At 39.8% G+C, this 12,597-nt stretch overlaps 1 protein-coding gene across 1 annotated transcript in view; it reads right to left on the bottom strand.

The window, feature by feature from the left end:
- Positions 1 to 12,363, bottom strand: part of SLC9A9 (solute carrier family 9 member A9) — a 649,412-nt gene extending 637,049 nt beyond the window's left edge. Inside the window, exon 1 of the mRNA XM_068974483.1 lies at positions 12,068 to 12,363. Coding sequence (XP_068830584.1) covers positions 12,068 to 12,242 — 175 coding nt within the window. The 5' untranslated portion in view covers positions 12,243 to 12,363. The remainder of the gene's footprint in view (positions 1 to 12,067) is intronic.
- Between the last annotated feature and the right edge of the window lie 234 nt (positions 12,364 to 12,597).

Below are 12,597 nucleotides of genomic sequence, written 5' to 3'. Positions count from 1 at the left end.
TCAGTCAGTAAGATGTGAAGCGAAGCTTGCTAGGAGGCCTCCTAGAAAAGCTTTGTCATCCTAAGAGAGAGGCAGAAGAGAGATGTGTTGTCTTCTTCCTCAGACTATTATTGGGCCTGGTTAGGACAGTAGAAACTGCCATGTCCACCTCACCCTCACTCTGACATTGAAGTCAGCACTAGGAATAGCAGAGTAAAGGAAAGAACCTGGGTCCTTGAAAACAATAGCAGGCTGCTGAGTCAACCAGCTCTGAAGATTACTCTCCTCTAGACTTCAGCTATGTAAGATAATAAATGACCACACTGCGTAAGTGTGTTTGAGTCAGGATTTCTTTGACTACACAGCTGAATACATGCTAACAGACATAATTTTTAAGTGAATATAAAAGTTCCCAGGAACCCAAACTCTGCCCCATGAAAGCATTAAGGAAGGCCTTACAGAAAAGGTTCTTAAGGATGCATAGGGTTTGCCAGGTAGAGAAGAGGGTGTAGACATTTTTAGGGAGAAATCCATGGAAATCAACGAGCAGGGTCCTAATCAGGACCCTGGAGCAGCTGGGGTGGCCCACTAAGGCACCTGAGACCAAGGGCCCCAGCACAACTGGGAAACAGAGGTTGTTCAAGAAGGAGAGACGGTTGCCAAGAAGATCCTGAGGAAAGGCAGGGTAACCCCCTTTGAGGGAGGCAGATTTGCTCTGTTTTGGAGCAAGGGAGAGAGCATTTGGAGACAATCATCTGCCGAGAGAAAAGAGAAATGAGATACAGTGGGCAACTGCAGAGAAAGTTAACATCAGAAGTAGTGTATATTTATGTGAAAAAGAATTTAGCAAAGGAATTTGAGTAGAGGAATTTCAAGATGACAGGAATAAAATAAAGCCCAAAGAAGAAAGAATGTTCTTTACCAATCTTAAGACTTTTTACAGCAGGAGACTCTTTAAGGCAGAGAATGTAAGATGTTATTTTAATCACTCAGATTAAAACAAATACATATGAACTAGGGATCTAAACGTGGAGATGAAGAAGGAAAGGATGTGATCAATATTTTAAGGCAGTCAAATCAGTGGATACCATTTAACTGTAAGATACTATTCACAAATATTAGACATTACATGGCATCTCCACAAGTTTTAACTGTTTATTTGGTATTTATCCACCTGTACCATCTTATCAGTTTATATGTATAGAAACACTGAATGCTCTGTGGTATGATTTCTAAAGGTAAACAGGCCAAAATGTACACTGATGGGCAGCCCTTCCAGGGCCACTAAATCCCTGACCCAGGAAGGCGGCCTTCCTGGAGCCCAGGTTCTTTGTTTCTGCACCGCACCAATACTGCTCACGTGGGTGACACCAGGCCACTCCTAGGACAGCGATGATATTAGGGAAGTGGTATTACACTTGTCAGGAAGATCTCCTGGAGAAGGAAATGGCAATCCACCCCAGCACTCTTGCCTGGAAAATCCCATGGACAGAGGAGCCTGATAGGCTACAGTCCATGGGGTCGCAAAGAGTCAGACATGACTGAGCGACTTCACTCACTCACTTGCCATCTTATCAAAGTCTTTGTCAGAACACTGATTTAGAGAGATGATGTGGGTTTGAGTTTCAAATGTTAAATGCATTCCCTAACATTTTCCTCTAGCAGTTTAATTTTACACTGCTAGATTAGTCAGGGATAGGACCAAAAGTAAAAATACACAGTGCATTCTGTTATTTAGGGCTTTGTTCTCTCTCTGCCCTCCCACCAACCTCCTAAATTCAAAGGACTAAAAGAAAGTGTGGGTGTTGCTAAAAGGGACATAATTTATTGCTTTGTGCTGGCTCATTATCAACTTGTTTTGTTGAAGAAAAGCATCCCATAGGATTTCAGAACAGGTCTGTCTGGGGCATCTGCCAGCAACAGTATCCCATGATATCCCAAGGTGGGAAAGTGGTCTCCACGAAGCTGTTCCACCTTGGGACCTTGGGATGCCTCATCCATTCAAAGTTCTATCTCCTCACAGGTTAGAGTCATATGGGAAATGACAGAACCCCAACCATGAGATCTTCTACCATGGTAGGCTGTTCAATGCACACTTCCTTCCTTGGTGTATATCAAACACACTCATGCAAGCACACAAACACATAACACACACATTTCACAGCACTCTGGATTCCTAACACAGCGCTATAGGTAACTTTTCTCTAGAAACTATCTCAGACACCAGCTTATACAGAGCTAACATGCTTCCATGAAATCAGCTTTGCAAGGTTACAGAACAAATATGAAAATAGAGATATCAAAGTAGATACATACTGACTAAAACAAATTAATTTCTTACTTTATAATGTTTACACAAAAACAGTCTCTTTTTTCCCCTCAGCCCACAAGTGGAAATTTCACAAAGTATTATAGATAGTGAAAGAGGAAGGGGTTCTCCAATACATAGAGATTGTCTCCCAAAATCCCCTTTTTGTCACAATAGGGTAATGAAGTGAGAAAAACAAAATATAAAAGAAAAAAAAAAAGAAACAAAACTAGGAGCTACATGAAGTAGTTATACTTTGTCATGTCAGACCCCTCTAGAAGGTCTGTTGAAAAACTGCTTTGCTGGATTCTGCCCCAAATTTTTGACCTAATAAGTCTGGGCCGGGGCCCACATATAAGCATTTCTAATGAGTTTTCAGATAATGCTGATGCTGCTGGTCCTGGGACCCTACTGTGACAAACACTGTCCTATAAGACAACAGTTTCTACTGGTATGATTGACATCACAGTCACAGAACTCTATCAATATCCATGTCACCTCAGGTTCATGCACATAGGTTTCACCAAGCTTGGAGAGTCCAGAGGTATAATCAATTTTATCTTCAGTCTCTTCCAAACATTTAACTCAATTAACCTAACATTATGAAAGCCTACTTTGCCCGCTCCACATAAATAAGGCATTTGCAGGACCTTCCCCACCCATTCCAACAACCATTTAAAACCAGAGTAACTGTGGACTTGAAACACCACCTACCCTGATGCTGGGGCAGGTGTTTCTTGGTGAGCCTTATCACTCTCGCTGGGACATTGCAACCCAGCTACTTGGCATAATGCACTTTCCCAATGTTGCTCCCACTGTCTTTCCCATGCTAGGGGTAAAGAACTCAACTCCCAATGCAGGAGAAGAAAGAGACACGGGTTAAATCCCTGGGCTGATCCCCTGAAGGAGAGCATGGCAACCCACTCCAGTATTCTTGCCTGGAGAATCCCACAGACAGAGGAGTCTGGTGGGCTACAGTTCACAGGGTGACAAAGAGTCGGACATGACTGAAGTGATTTATCCCCAGTTTCCCATCCTGGGCTTTTTGCTATGGACAGTATACTGTTTCTGGAGCCTCAAGGTAAAAAAGAAAACTTTAATACCTTCCTTCCCCTACTTCTCCCTACTCCTGACTTCATGGGACAGTTAAATATCAGCAGAAGACTTTGATGAGTAGTCAACTATGGCCAGAATTTGAGAGCACTAGCTTCCAAAAATGGTGTTCTTGCCAATTATTGTGGGAAACCTTGGCCATGGTTGTAAATTTTGAGTATATGTTTCCTAACATACAAACTGAAGGTCTTCAGGCCTATTTTGCATGGATACAGTGATGATTAGCAATGACAGTTAGTATAAAGTTAGATCTCTCATTCTCTGTCTTACTTCTATAAACTTTCTAAGGTACTATCACCTGGCACAGAGTAGACATTTAACTGAATAACAGCAACCTCAGTAGGATTAAATGTGTGATACAGGAAAAAGAACATGGGTTTTATGGTCCTGGGTTTGAAGTTTAGCCCTGGTGGTTACCAGCAAGTCACAGCATGTCTCCAAATATTGGTTTCAGCATCTGTAACTTAAAAAAATGATAATATCTCTCCCTGTAACACACACACACACAAATATACCCATGTTTGTGATACCCTGTGGTCTCATGGAGCCAAACTACCAAGGCTTGAGTCCCAGCTGCGGCATCTAGTAGATGTGTGACATTGGGCAAGTTATTTAATTTGGGGTGCCTCAGTTTCCCCATATAAAATATGGTGATTGTGAGTTAAATGAGTTAATATATGTTTAAGTACTTATGAGAGCATAGTTCCCACTGCAAATGCCATTTGTCATTGCTATTATTGTCATTTGTTGTATTTTTTTTTTTACTATATGTTAAGCAAGAGAGTTCCAGAAAAACATCTATTTCTGCGTTATTGACTATGTCAAAGCCTTTGACTGTGTGGATCACAATAAACTGTGGAAAATTCTGAAAGAGATGGGAATAACAGACCACTTGACCTGCTTCTTGAGAAACCTGTATGCAGGTCAGGAAGAAACAGCTAGAACTGGACATGGAGCAACAGTCTGGTTCCAAATAGGAAAAGGAGTACATCAAGGCTGTATATTGTCACCCTGCTTATTAAACTTCTATGCAGAATACATCATGAGAAATGCTGGGCTTGAAGAAGCACAAGCTGGAATCAAGATTGCCAGGAGAAATATCAATAACCTCAGATATGCAGGTGACACCACCCTTATGGCAGAAAGTGAAGAACTAAAGAGCCTCTTGATGAAAGTGAAAGAGGAGAGTGAAAAAGTTGGCTTAAAGCTCAACATTCAGAAAATGAAGATCATGGCATCTGGTCCCATCACTTCATGGCAAATAGATGGGGAAACAGTGGAAAAAGTGGCAGACTTTATTTTTGGGGGCTCCAAAATCACTGCAGATGGTGACTGCAGCCATGAAATCAAAAGACACTCCTTGGAAGGAAAGTTATGACCAGTCTAGACAGCATATTCAAAAGCAGAGACATTACTTTGTCAACAAAGGTCTATCTAGTAAAGGTTATGGTTTTTCCAGTGGTCATGTGTGACTGTGAATAAAGCTGAGCGCCAAAGAATCGATGCTCCTTGCATTCCAAGGAGATCCAACCAGTCCATCCTAAAGGAGATCAGTCCTGGGTGTTCACTGGAAGGACTGACGCTAAAGCTGAAACTCCAATACTTTGGCCACTTCATGCGAAGAGGTGACTCATTGGAAAAGACTCTGATGCTGGGAGGGATTGGGGGCAGGAGGAAAAGGGGACAACAGAGGATGAGATGGCTGGGTGGCATCACCGACTCAATGGATATGGGTTTGGGTGGACTCTGAGAGTTGGTGATGGACAGGGAGGCCTGGTGTGCTGTAGTTCATGAGGTCACAAAGAGTTGGACACGACTGAGTGACTGAACTGACTGATTTTATAATAAATCCTAACAAATGTTTGTTCTTCATGTCCCTACTTGCTGACCAGATAATTTTAATTCAATTTAGACTACATATAATATCTCCATAAACTGTTTAAATCATAAATTCATTTTCTTGATGTGCTTGTTCATTAGCCTTTAGCACCTGAGACAAGACCATTTGAGGCAACACAATTTGCTCTCAGGGCTTTTTCTGTAGCTCCCTGCTGATTCAGGAGCAAAGCAGAATACATAGGAGGTTATTTTCTTAAAATCAACTTTCAGAAACCTACATAGAGCAATTTGCCTTTGATTTTTTCCACTTTTTCAAACTTTCTCTGGCTAACGCTTTATAGCATGGAAAACCTTGCCCTGATTGATCTCTGGTGTCCTTAAAACCAACCTTTTTTTTTTTAAACCAAAGGGGAAAGCAAGTTTCCTTCCTTAGGCTCTTAACCATAATTTCCTTTCCTGCAGACCCCTTTAGATTAAACCAGAGCCACTCTGACTTTCATAGGACATGCATTCACAGACCCCCAGATCCACAGCCAGCCCTCACTGTTCTGACAGGATAACTTTCTCTCTTTAACTTTCTAACAGGAATTCAACAGGATTTACTGAGCACGAAATACAAAATCAGAGAGGGATTGGAAGAACTAAGAACGGCAATGTAACAGTAACTAAAATTCTGTCTGGGAGAAGGACCTGGATGTCACTATAGGCTGGTTCTGGGAAGAAAGGTGTTGGTTTGAATTGGAGTAACTGAAATGCCTGATGACAAAAGTCAGCCTTGACCTGAATCTTGAAGGACTTTTGCAGCTGGAAGGAAAGTTAGTGATAACCTATTTCACTTCTTCCTCTTTTTATAGATAGGAAAAGTAAGGCTAGAAATTAAGTCACTTGCCCAAGTAATGCATTTAGCTACTGAAAAAAAAGAAAGAAAGAAAGAAGGAAAATCATAAGGATTTAAAAACTCAAATCCACAAGAGAGCATCCAATGCTTTGTTCATAAAGCATGCCACATTTGAATAAGGAAAAAGCCTCAGACAGGGCTTCCAGGCAGGGAGAAGGGTATGAAGTGGCAGTCAACATCTCCTATGGGCCCGGAGGTCAAGGAGGCAGGGCTGGACCGAAGCAGAGTAAAATGGATCAGTAGGGAACAGCCACACCATGTCCAGCAACCCAGTCTTATTCTGAGGAACCTCCAAGCAGTGCCAGGATAAAATGAATGCCTTGTGATTTTTGAAGAAAGATAGGGTTAGTGATTGACTATGAACTATATTCCCTTTAAATCTTGAAAAACAGGATCTTGAGTGAACTCAATGGGACCTATTAAACTGGTAAATATCTTTTTAGAGGAACATGGGTCAGTAGTTTAATATGTTGCTGTTGTTTAGTCGCTCAGTTGTGTCCGATTCTTTGCAACCCCATGAATTGTAGCCTGCCAGGCTCCTCTGCGCATGGGGTTCTCCAGGCAAAAATATGGAGTGGGCTGCCATCTCCCTCTCCAGGGGATCTTCCCAACTCAGGGATGGGCTGCGTCTCTTGTTTCACAGGTGGGTTCTTTACCACTGAGCCACCCGAGAAGCCCAATAGTTTAACATACTTTAATGAATTCAAAATCTAAATTTTGTAGCTTAATTTTTCCCTTCAGCCCACTAAACAAGATTTCCATGTGCATTTAGAAACTGTTTCTTATATTGTAAGGCCATGAAATCAAAGGCAGAATTCTAAGAGGTTTAAACTATTTTGTTCCTAAGTTCAGATCTCACCCCTCAAATGCATAGCATTAGGAATGTCCTACAAAGTAAGGGAGCTGCCAGTGATGTATAATGGAATTGTTAATGCTATCAGAGAACAAGAAGCAATTTTTCTTTTATGAACAATGAGAAGGGGATACAGGGCCCTAAGTGAGCAGCACTAAGTGCACATTCTGCTGCCAATCAATATTTGACCATTAACAGTCTTCTAAGCTTTTAGTCCAATTTAAATGAATACCATCATGGCTTTTATGTTGAACCAATTATGGATTTTAATCCTTCAATTTTGAAATAATGAGAACTGTAGAATGTCATGAGACACAATTACCAACCACTGTTATCAGTGAAGCAAAAATATCGTTAAAATGTTACCACTAATTTTTAAAAGCATCCTAGGACCCTTGAACAGTTAGAACTGGACATGGAACAACAGACTGGTTCCAAATAGGAAAAGGAATACGTCGAGGCTGTATATTGTCACCCTGCTTATTTAACTTATAGGCAGAGTACATCGTGAGAAACTCTGGGCGGGAAGAAGCACAAGGTGGGATGAAGATTGCTGGAAGAAATATCAATAACCTCAGATATGCAGATGACACCACCCTCATGACAGAAAGTGAAGAAGAACTAAACAGCTTATTGATGAAAGTGGAAGAGGAGAGTGAAAAAGTTGGCTTAAAGCTCAACATTCAGAAAATGAAGATCATGGCATCCGGTCCCATCACTTCATGGCAAACAGATGGGGAAACAGTGGAAACAGTGTCAGACTTTATTTTTCTGGGCTCCAAAATCACTGCAGATGGTGACTGCAGCCATGAAGTTAAAAGATGCATGCTCCTTAGACAGAAAGTTATGACCAGTCTAGACAGCATATTAAAAGGCAGAGACATTACTTTGCCAACAAAGGTCCATCTAGTCAAGGCTATGGTTTTTCCAGTAGTCATGTATGGAAGTGAAAGTTGGACTATAAAGAAACTTGAGCACCAAAGAATTGATATCTTTGAACTGTGGTGTTGGAGAAGACGCTTGCGAGTCCCTTGGACTGCAAGGAGATCCAACCAGTCCATCCTAAAGGAAATCAGTCCTGAATATTCATTGAAAGGACTGATGCTGAAGTTGAAACTCCAACACTTTAGCCACCTGATGCGAAGAACTGACTCATTTCCTGATGCTCAGGAAGACTGAGGGCAAGAGGAGAAGGGAAAGACAGAGGATGAGATGGTTGGATGGCATCACCGACTCAATGGACTTGACCTTTAGCAAACTCCAGGAGATAGTGAAAGATAAGCAAGCCTGGCATGCTACAGTCCATGGGGTTACAAAGAGTCAGACACAACTGAGCAACTGAACAACAATATACAGATAAAATGAATCAACATCTATTGTATTTTCTAAAAGATAACAGATACATATCAGTGGAATGTCAGCAGAAAAGTAGCATGCTGGCTGGGCTTAAGTATTACAGGAAATCCAGTGCCTTAGAAAATATTTATGATTCTTGACGCAGAGGAAAATGGCACATTATACAGATAGTTGATGGGAGTAAGAGCACTACTCAGTCCAGTAGGGGACTGGTCAAATTCATTGATAAGCATCAGATACAGGACCAAGCAATCTTAGATGTTTCATTACAAGTATATCTGTCTGAAAGATGGAGATGACTAAAGTACAGTTTACTCTCAAGTGTTCATCTAAGACAAAAAAAAAAACCCTCTAAAAGTTCAATGTGGGGACTTCCCTTGTGGTCCAGTAGTTAAGAGTCTGCCTGCCAATGCAAGGGACACAGATTCAATCCCTGGTCCAGGCAGATCCCATATGCTGTGGGACAACTAACTCTGTGTGCCACAACTTCCGAAACTCATACACTCTAGAGTCTGGGCTCTGCAACAAGAGCAGCCACCACAGTGAGAAGCCCTCATACTAGAGTGGCCCCTGCTTGCTGCAACTAGAGAAAACCCGCATGGAACAGGAGCCTCAAGACCCAGAATAGCCAAAAAAAAAAAAAAAAAAACAGTTCAAAGTTGATTTCAACCATAGTTTTGTTGCTTTTCTCCCACATTGATTATCACCGTTCCTCTGACAGGACTCTAGCAAGAACCATGGTCTCCATACTCTGATGATGAGGGCTTATATGGTCTTACTCTGAAATTTCATTCTCTTGGACTTTCTGGAAAATAGAATCTCTCTGACTAGTGTTGAAAGCATAAAGAATGTGAGGATGCATCTGGATCTCACAGATACATCCTCTCTCTAGGACAATCATTGAAAGAATTTATGTTAAAGCATCTTCAGCATCTCTTAAAAGAGATAGAGGCCTATCAGCTCAGTTACATGAATATGTAACCAAGTCATAGGTTGGTTACAACTACAGGTGTATTGGCTACGTAAGTCTTCATTTCCTCATCTATGAGATGAAGATACTGAACTTACAATCTCTGACTTCTTCCCAGTAAATGAATTTCAAATTCATTTGTAGCTACTGGGAGATTCATTCACTTGGTATCGCCTTTCCCCTTACCATTTAAAAAAGTTTATCAGAATGTCCCATCTTGTTTCTCTGTTGTAGATTCAAAGGATTTTATTACATCATTGAGAGAAACTGCCTATGAATTATTTTACCTATAACATTTATATCATCCCTGAAAAAGAACACTGAGATATCACCAATGCTATCCATATGGACTAATTTGGGGGATTATCAGTGAAAGCTTTTTTGAGTAAGTAAAAGCACAAGGATGCTGTTATGAGGGGCTATTCAGTTTGGGGGAAGTTCACGTCTTTGAAATTTAGCTTCTTCCTCTGCATAATGAGGTGGCTAGAAAAAATAACCTCTAAGATCTCCTTAAATTCCAACAATTATAATTCTATGTCAACAACAAAAAAATTAAGCAACACTAAAATAAAAGTCTTTTCATTGATTTATAGAGTTCAAGATAACTCAAGGATACTAAAATTTCTAGTAATGGGATAGTTATACATATATGTGCATGTCTCCATAATTTTTATAATCCTTATACATTGCACTGTTTCAGAACTTGCTTTCAATAACTTTTGTATAAAAAAATTTATGAAAGAAGGACAGAAATCAGACAGTTCAACTTAATCCCACACAAACCTTAAGCTTAAACTGCCTTAGGAATAGCAATTAAGAGAAATGCTATCTCAGCTAATGTTCAAGTGCTATTTTTCTTTTTATTAAACCATACCTGATTTGAAATATTGGTAGTTTCAGATGTACAGCAAAGTAATTTGTATATATACTCTTTTTTTGTTCAATTCTTTTCCAGGATAGCATATTAAAAGATATTGAATATAGCTCCCTGTGCTATGCAGTAAATGTGCTAATATTTTATGAGTTTAACCATAACTTAAAAGTACTTCATGGAGCTGTTTAAGTATTAAAGTTAACCTGGGAATTTTCATGTTCCAAAGTAAAAGTTACATTTATGTGTTGTGAGTACAAAGTATGTTGAATTTTAATAGGTCACCAAAATTTAATCAAAACTTTTACAAAACAGTATCTCCATCATAGATAAACTTTAATTGGTAAATGAGTCATGGTCACTCAAATTCAGGGCTGTGAAGAAATCCTCCCCTCTAATAAAGGTTTGTTATTTTAAAACCTGTGTTGTTTTTCTAAACTATAAATTGCCCTATAATTTAATGCTAGGAATTACATTGTTTCCAACTTCTCAGATTACATCCCACATCCTCATTGATTATTTATTAGACAAGTCAGGAGAAAGCTTGGTCCAATGATGATGGAGGAGGGCAGTGACTGGCACCCAGGGCTTTACATCTAGTGGTATCACTTTCTTTGACTATTTCTCTTAAACCTGATTGTGAGTTTTTCCTCCTCAAATGAGAGCTTGTGTGTGCTTTAAGACCCTCGATGGAAAGAACCTAACTGTTCTCTGAATAGACCAGCACATCAGTCTCCTGAAAGCAATTACTCTGCTTAGCCTAAAACAACTTAGCTCAAATATCTCACAGTTGGATCCAGTTAAGGCATAGGGTTTCTCATGGTCTCAAATCATGACTGTATATTGTTATTATCAGGACATCACGTTGTTAGCATATAAAATGTGCACTGATCCTGTTCCCTGAAACTCAGGAGTGTAAAAGGCTTCAGAACTTCCAAAATAAGGGAAGTGAAATATAACAGTATATTCTTTTATGAATTATAACAATACCTCAGCCATTTCCATGTGTTCAAATTTCCTATCCGTTATCAGGCAGAGATAAGAGTGGTACAGAAAACTATTTCATAAACCAAATCAGTTTTAAAACTACCAGTGTCTTACACTTTAAAAGATGAGAATACAGACTGGATAATCTCTGTCACGTTTTAATAAACTTTCTGAAAGGAATGATATGGTAAATTGCACAGAAAGAGCAATACCTCGGGAGTTTAAAGGTTAAATGTTTTTCCACATCTTATCTGTACCTCCAAAAAAAAAAGAAGATACTTAGCAAATAATACTAATAATTGTTAATTAGAAAGTATGAAATCAGGCTAAGAAATGAAGAGCACTGCATAAAGAAACTCTTGGTATTTTACGAAAATAAAACACACTCATATAATTTAAGTAGATTTGAACAAAATTGCTTCACTAGGAGGGGAAGGAATACGTACATTTCTTCAAGTTTTCTTCTTGAAACTCGGTGCTGTAAGATTTTCTCAATACATGTTTAAGTGATGTTATTTCTAGAACTTTATAATGCTCATCAGCCCCTCCAGAGAGAGATGACTGCGGAGCCACCGCTTCCAAATATCTATCATTACAAAAACAAACAACTAGCCCGGTTTGACTTCCCACATGACAATGGACCGCATCTGTCAACAGACTCGCATTATGTGCCTCGTGAGAACATGACCGTGGCATTTACTTTTGTGACAAGGCAAATTTCAGCAGCTCATCTGGAAAGAGATGAGCATTCATTATGCTGCAGCACCTTTCATCAAGCTAATGACATTTCAATCAGCACATTTTCTCCAGTTTTGGTACTTTGCCATCTGAGCACGTCTCTAATTACGCCCAAGCAACAAGTTTCACATCAATCCTACAATTTCTGCACTCACCGTACACCATCGCTCCCCCGGTTTCATGCAAGAAGCGAAATCGATGATTTTTAAACAGCCAGATTGTCAAAATGGTAAGGATGAGCAAAAAATTAAAGACAAGCAGCTCCACCGCTCCCTGATGTTGAAACTGATACTCATCCTTCTCTGACATGAATCTTTGCTTTCTCTCCATTCTTCAGTCTTCTCAGGATTCCTTAGATAAAAACCTGGACAAGGACTATTTTATCAAGATTTGCCTAAGACGGTCTGGCTGCCTGAGGATTTCAGGGTAAACACTGCCACTTAAGTTGCTACTTCGTGAGCATTCTGCCTTGGCTTAGTATTCAGATGGCTTCTAGTTACAACTTCCTGTTTCTCTCTTAAAGCAGCCCCGTCTCTTTTCAAACTCCAGAGAGTGGTTTCATCATCGACTCTTACTGTCTTTAAATGATTTATTCCAAGAAATTAACTTTCATATTGGACAAACCTACTAGCAGTTGTTCTGAGATATTGAATCATGATCTTATCATTTAGAACAAGTCTTCTTA

Source organism: Capricornis sumatraensis, chromosome 1 (genome assembly GCF_032405125.1).
Source record: "Capricornis sumatraensis isolate serow.1 chromosome 1, serow.2, whole genome shotgun sequence".
Taxonomy (NCBI): Eukaryota; Metazoa; Chordata; class Mammalia; order Artiodactyla; family Bovidae; genus Capricornis; species Capricornis sumatraensis.
This window is presented reverse-complemented; position numbering and strand designations above follow the sequence as displayed.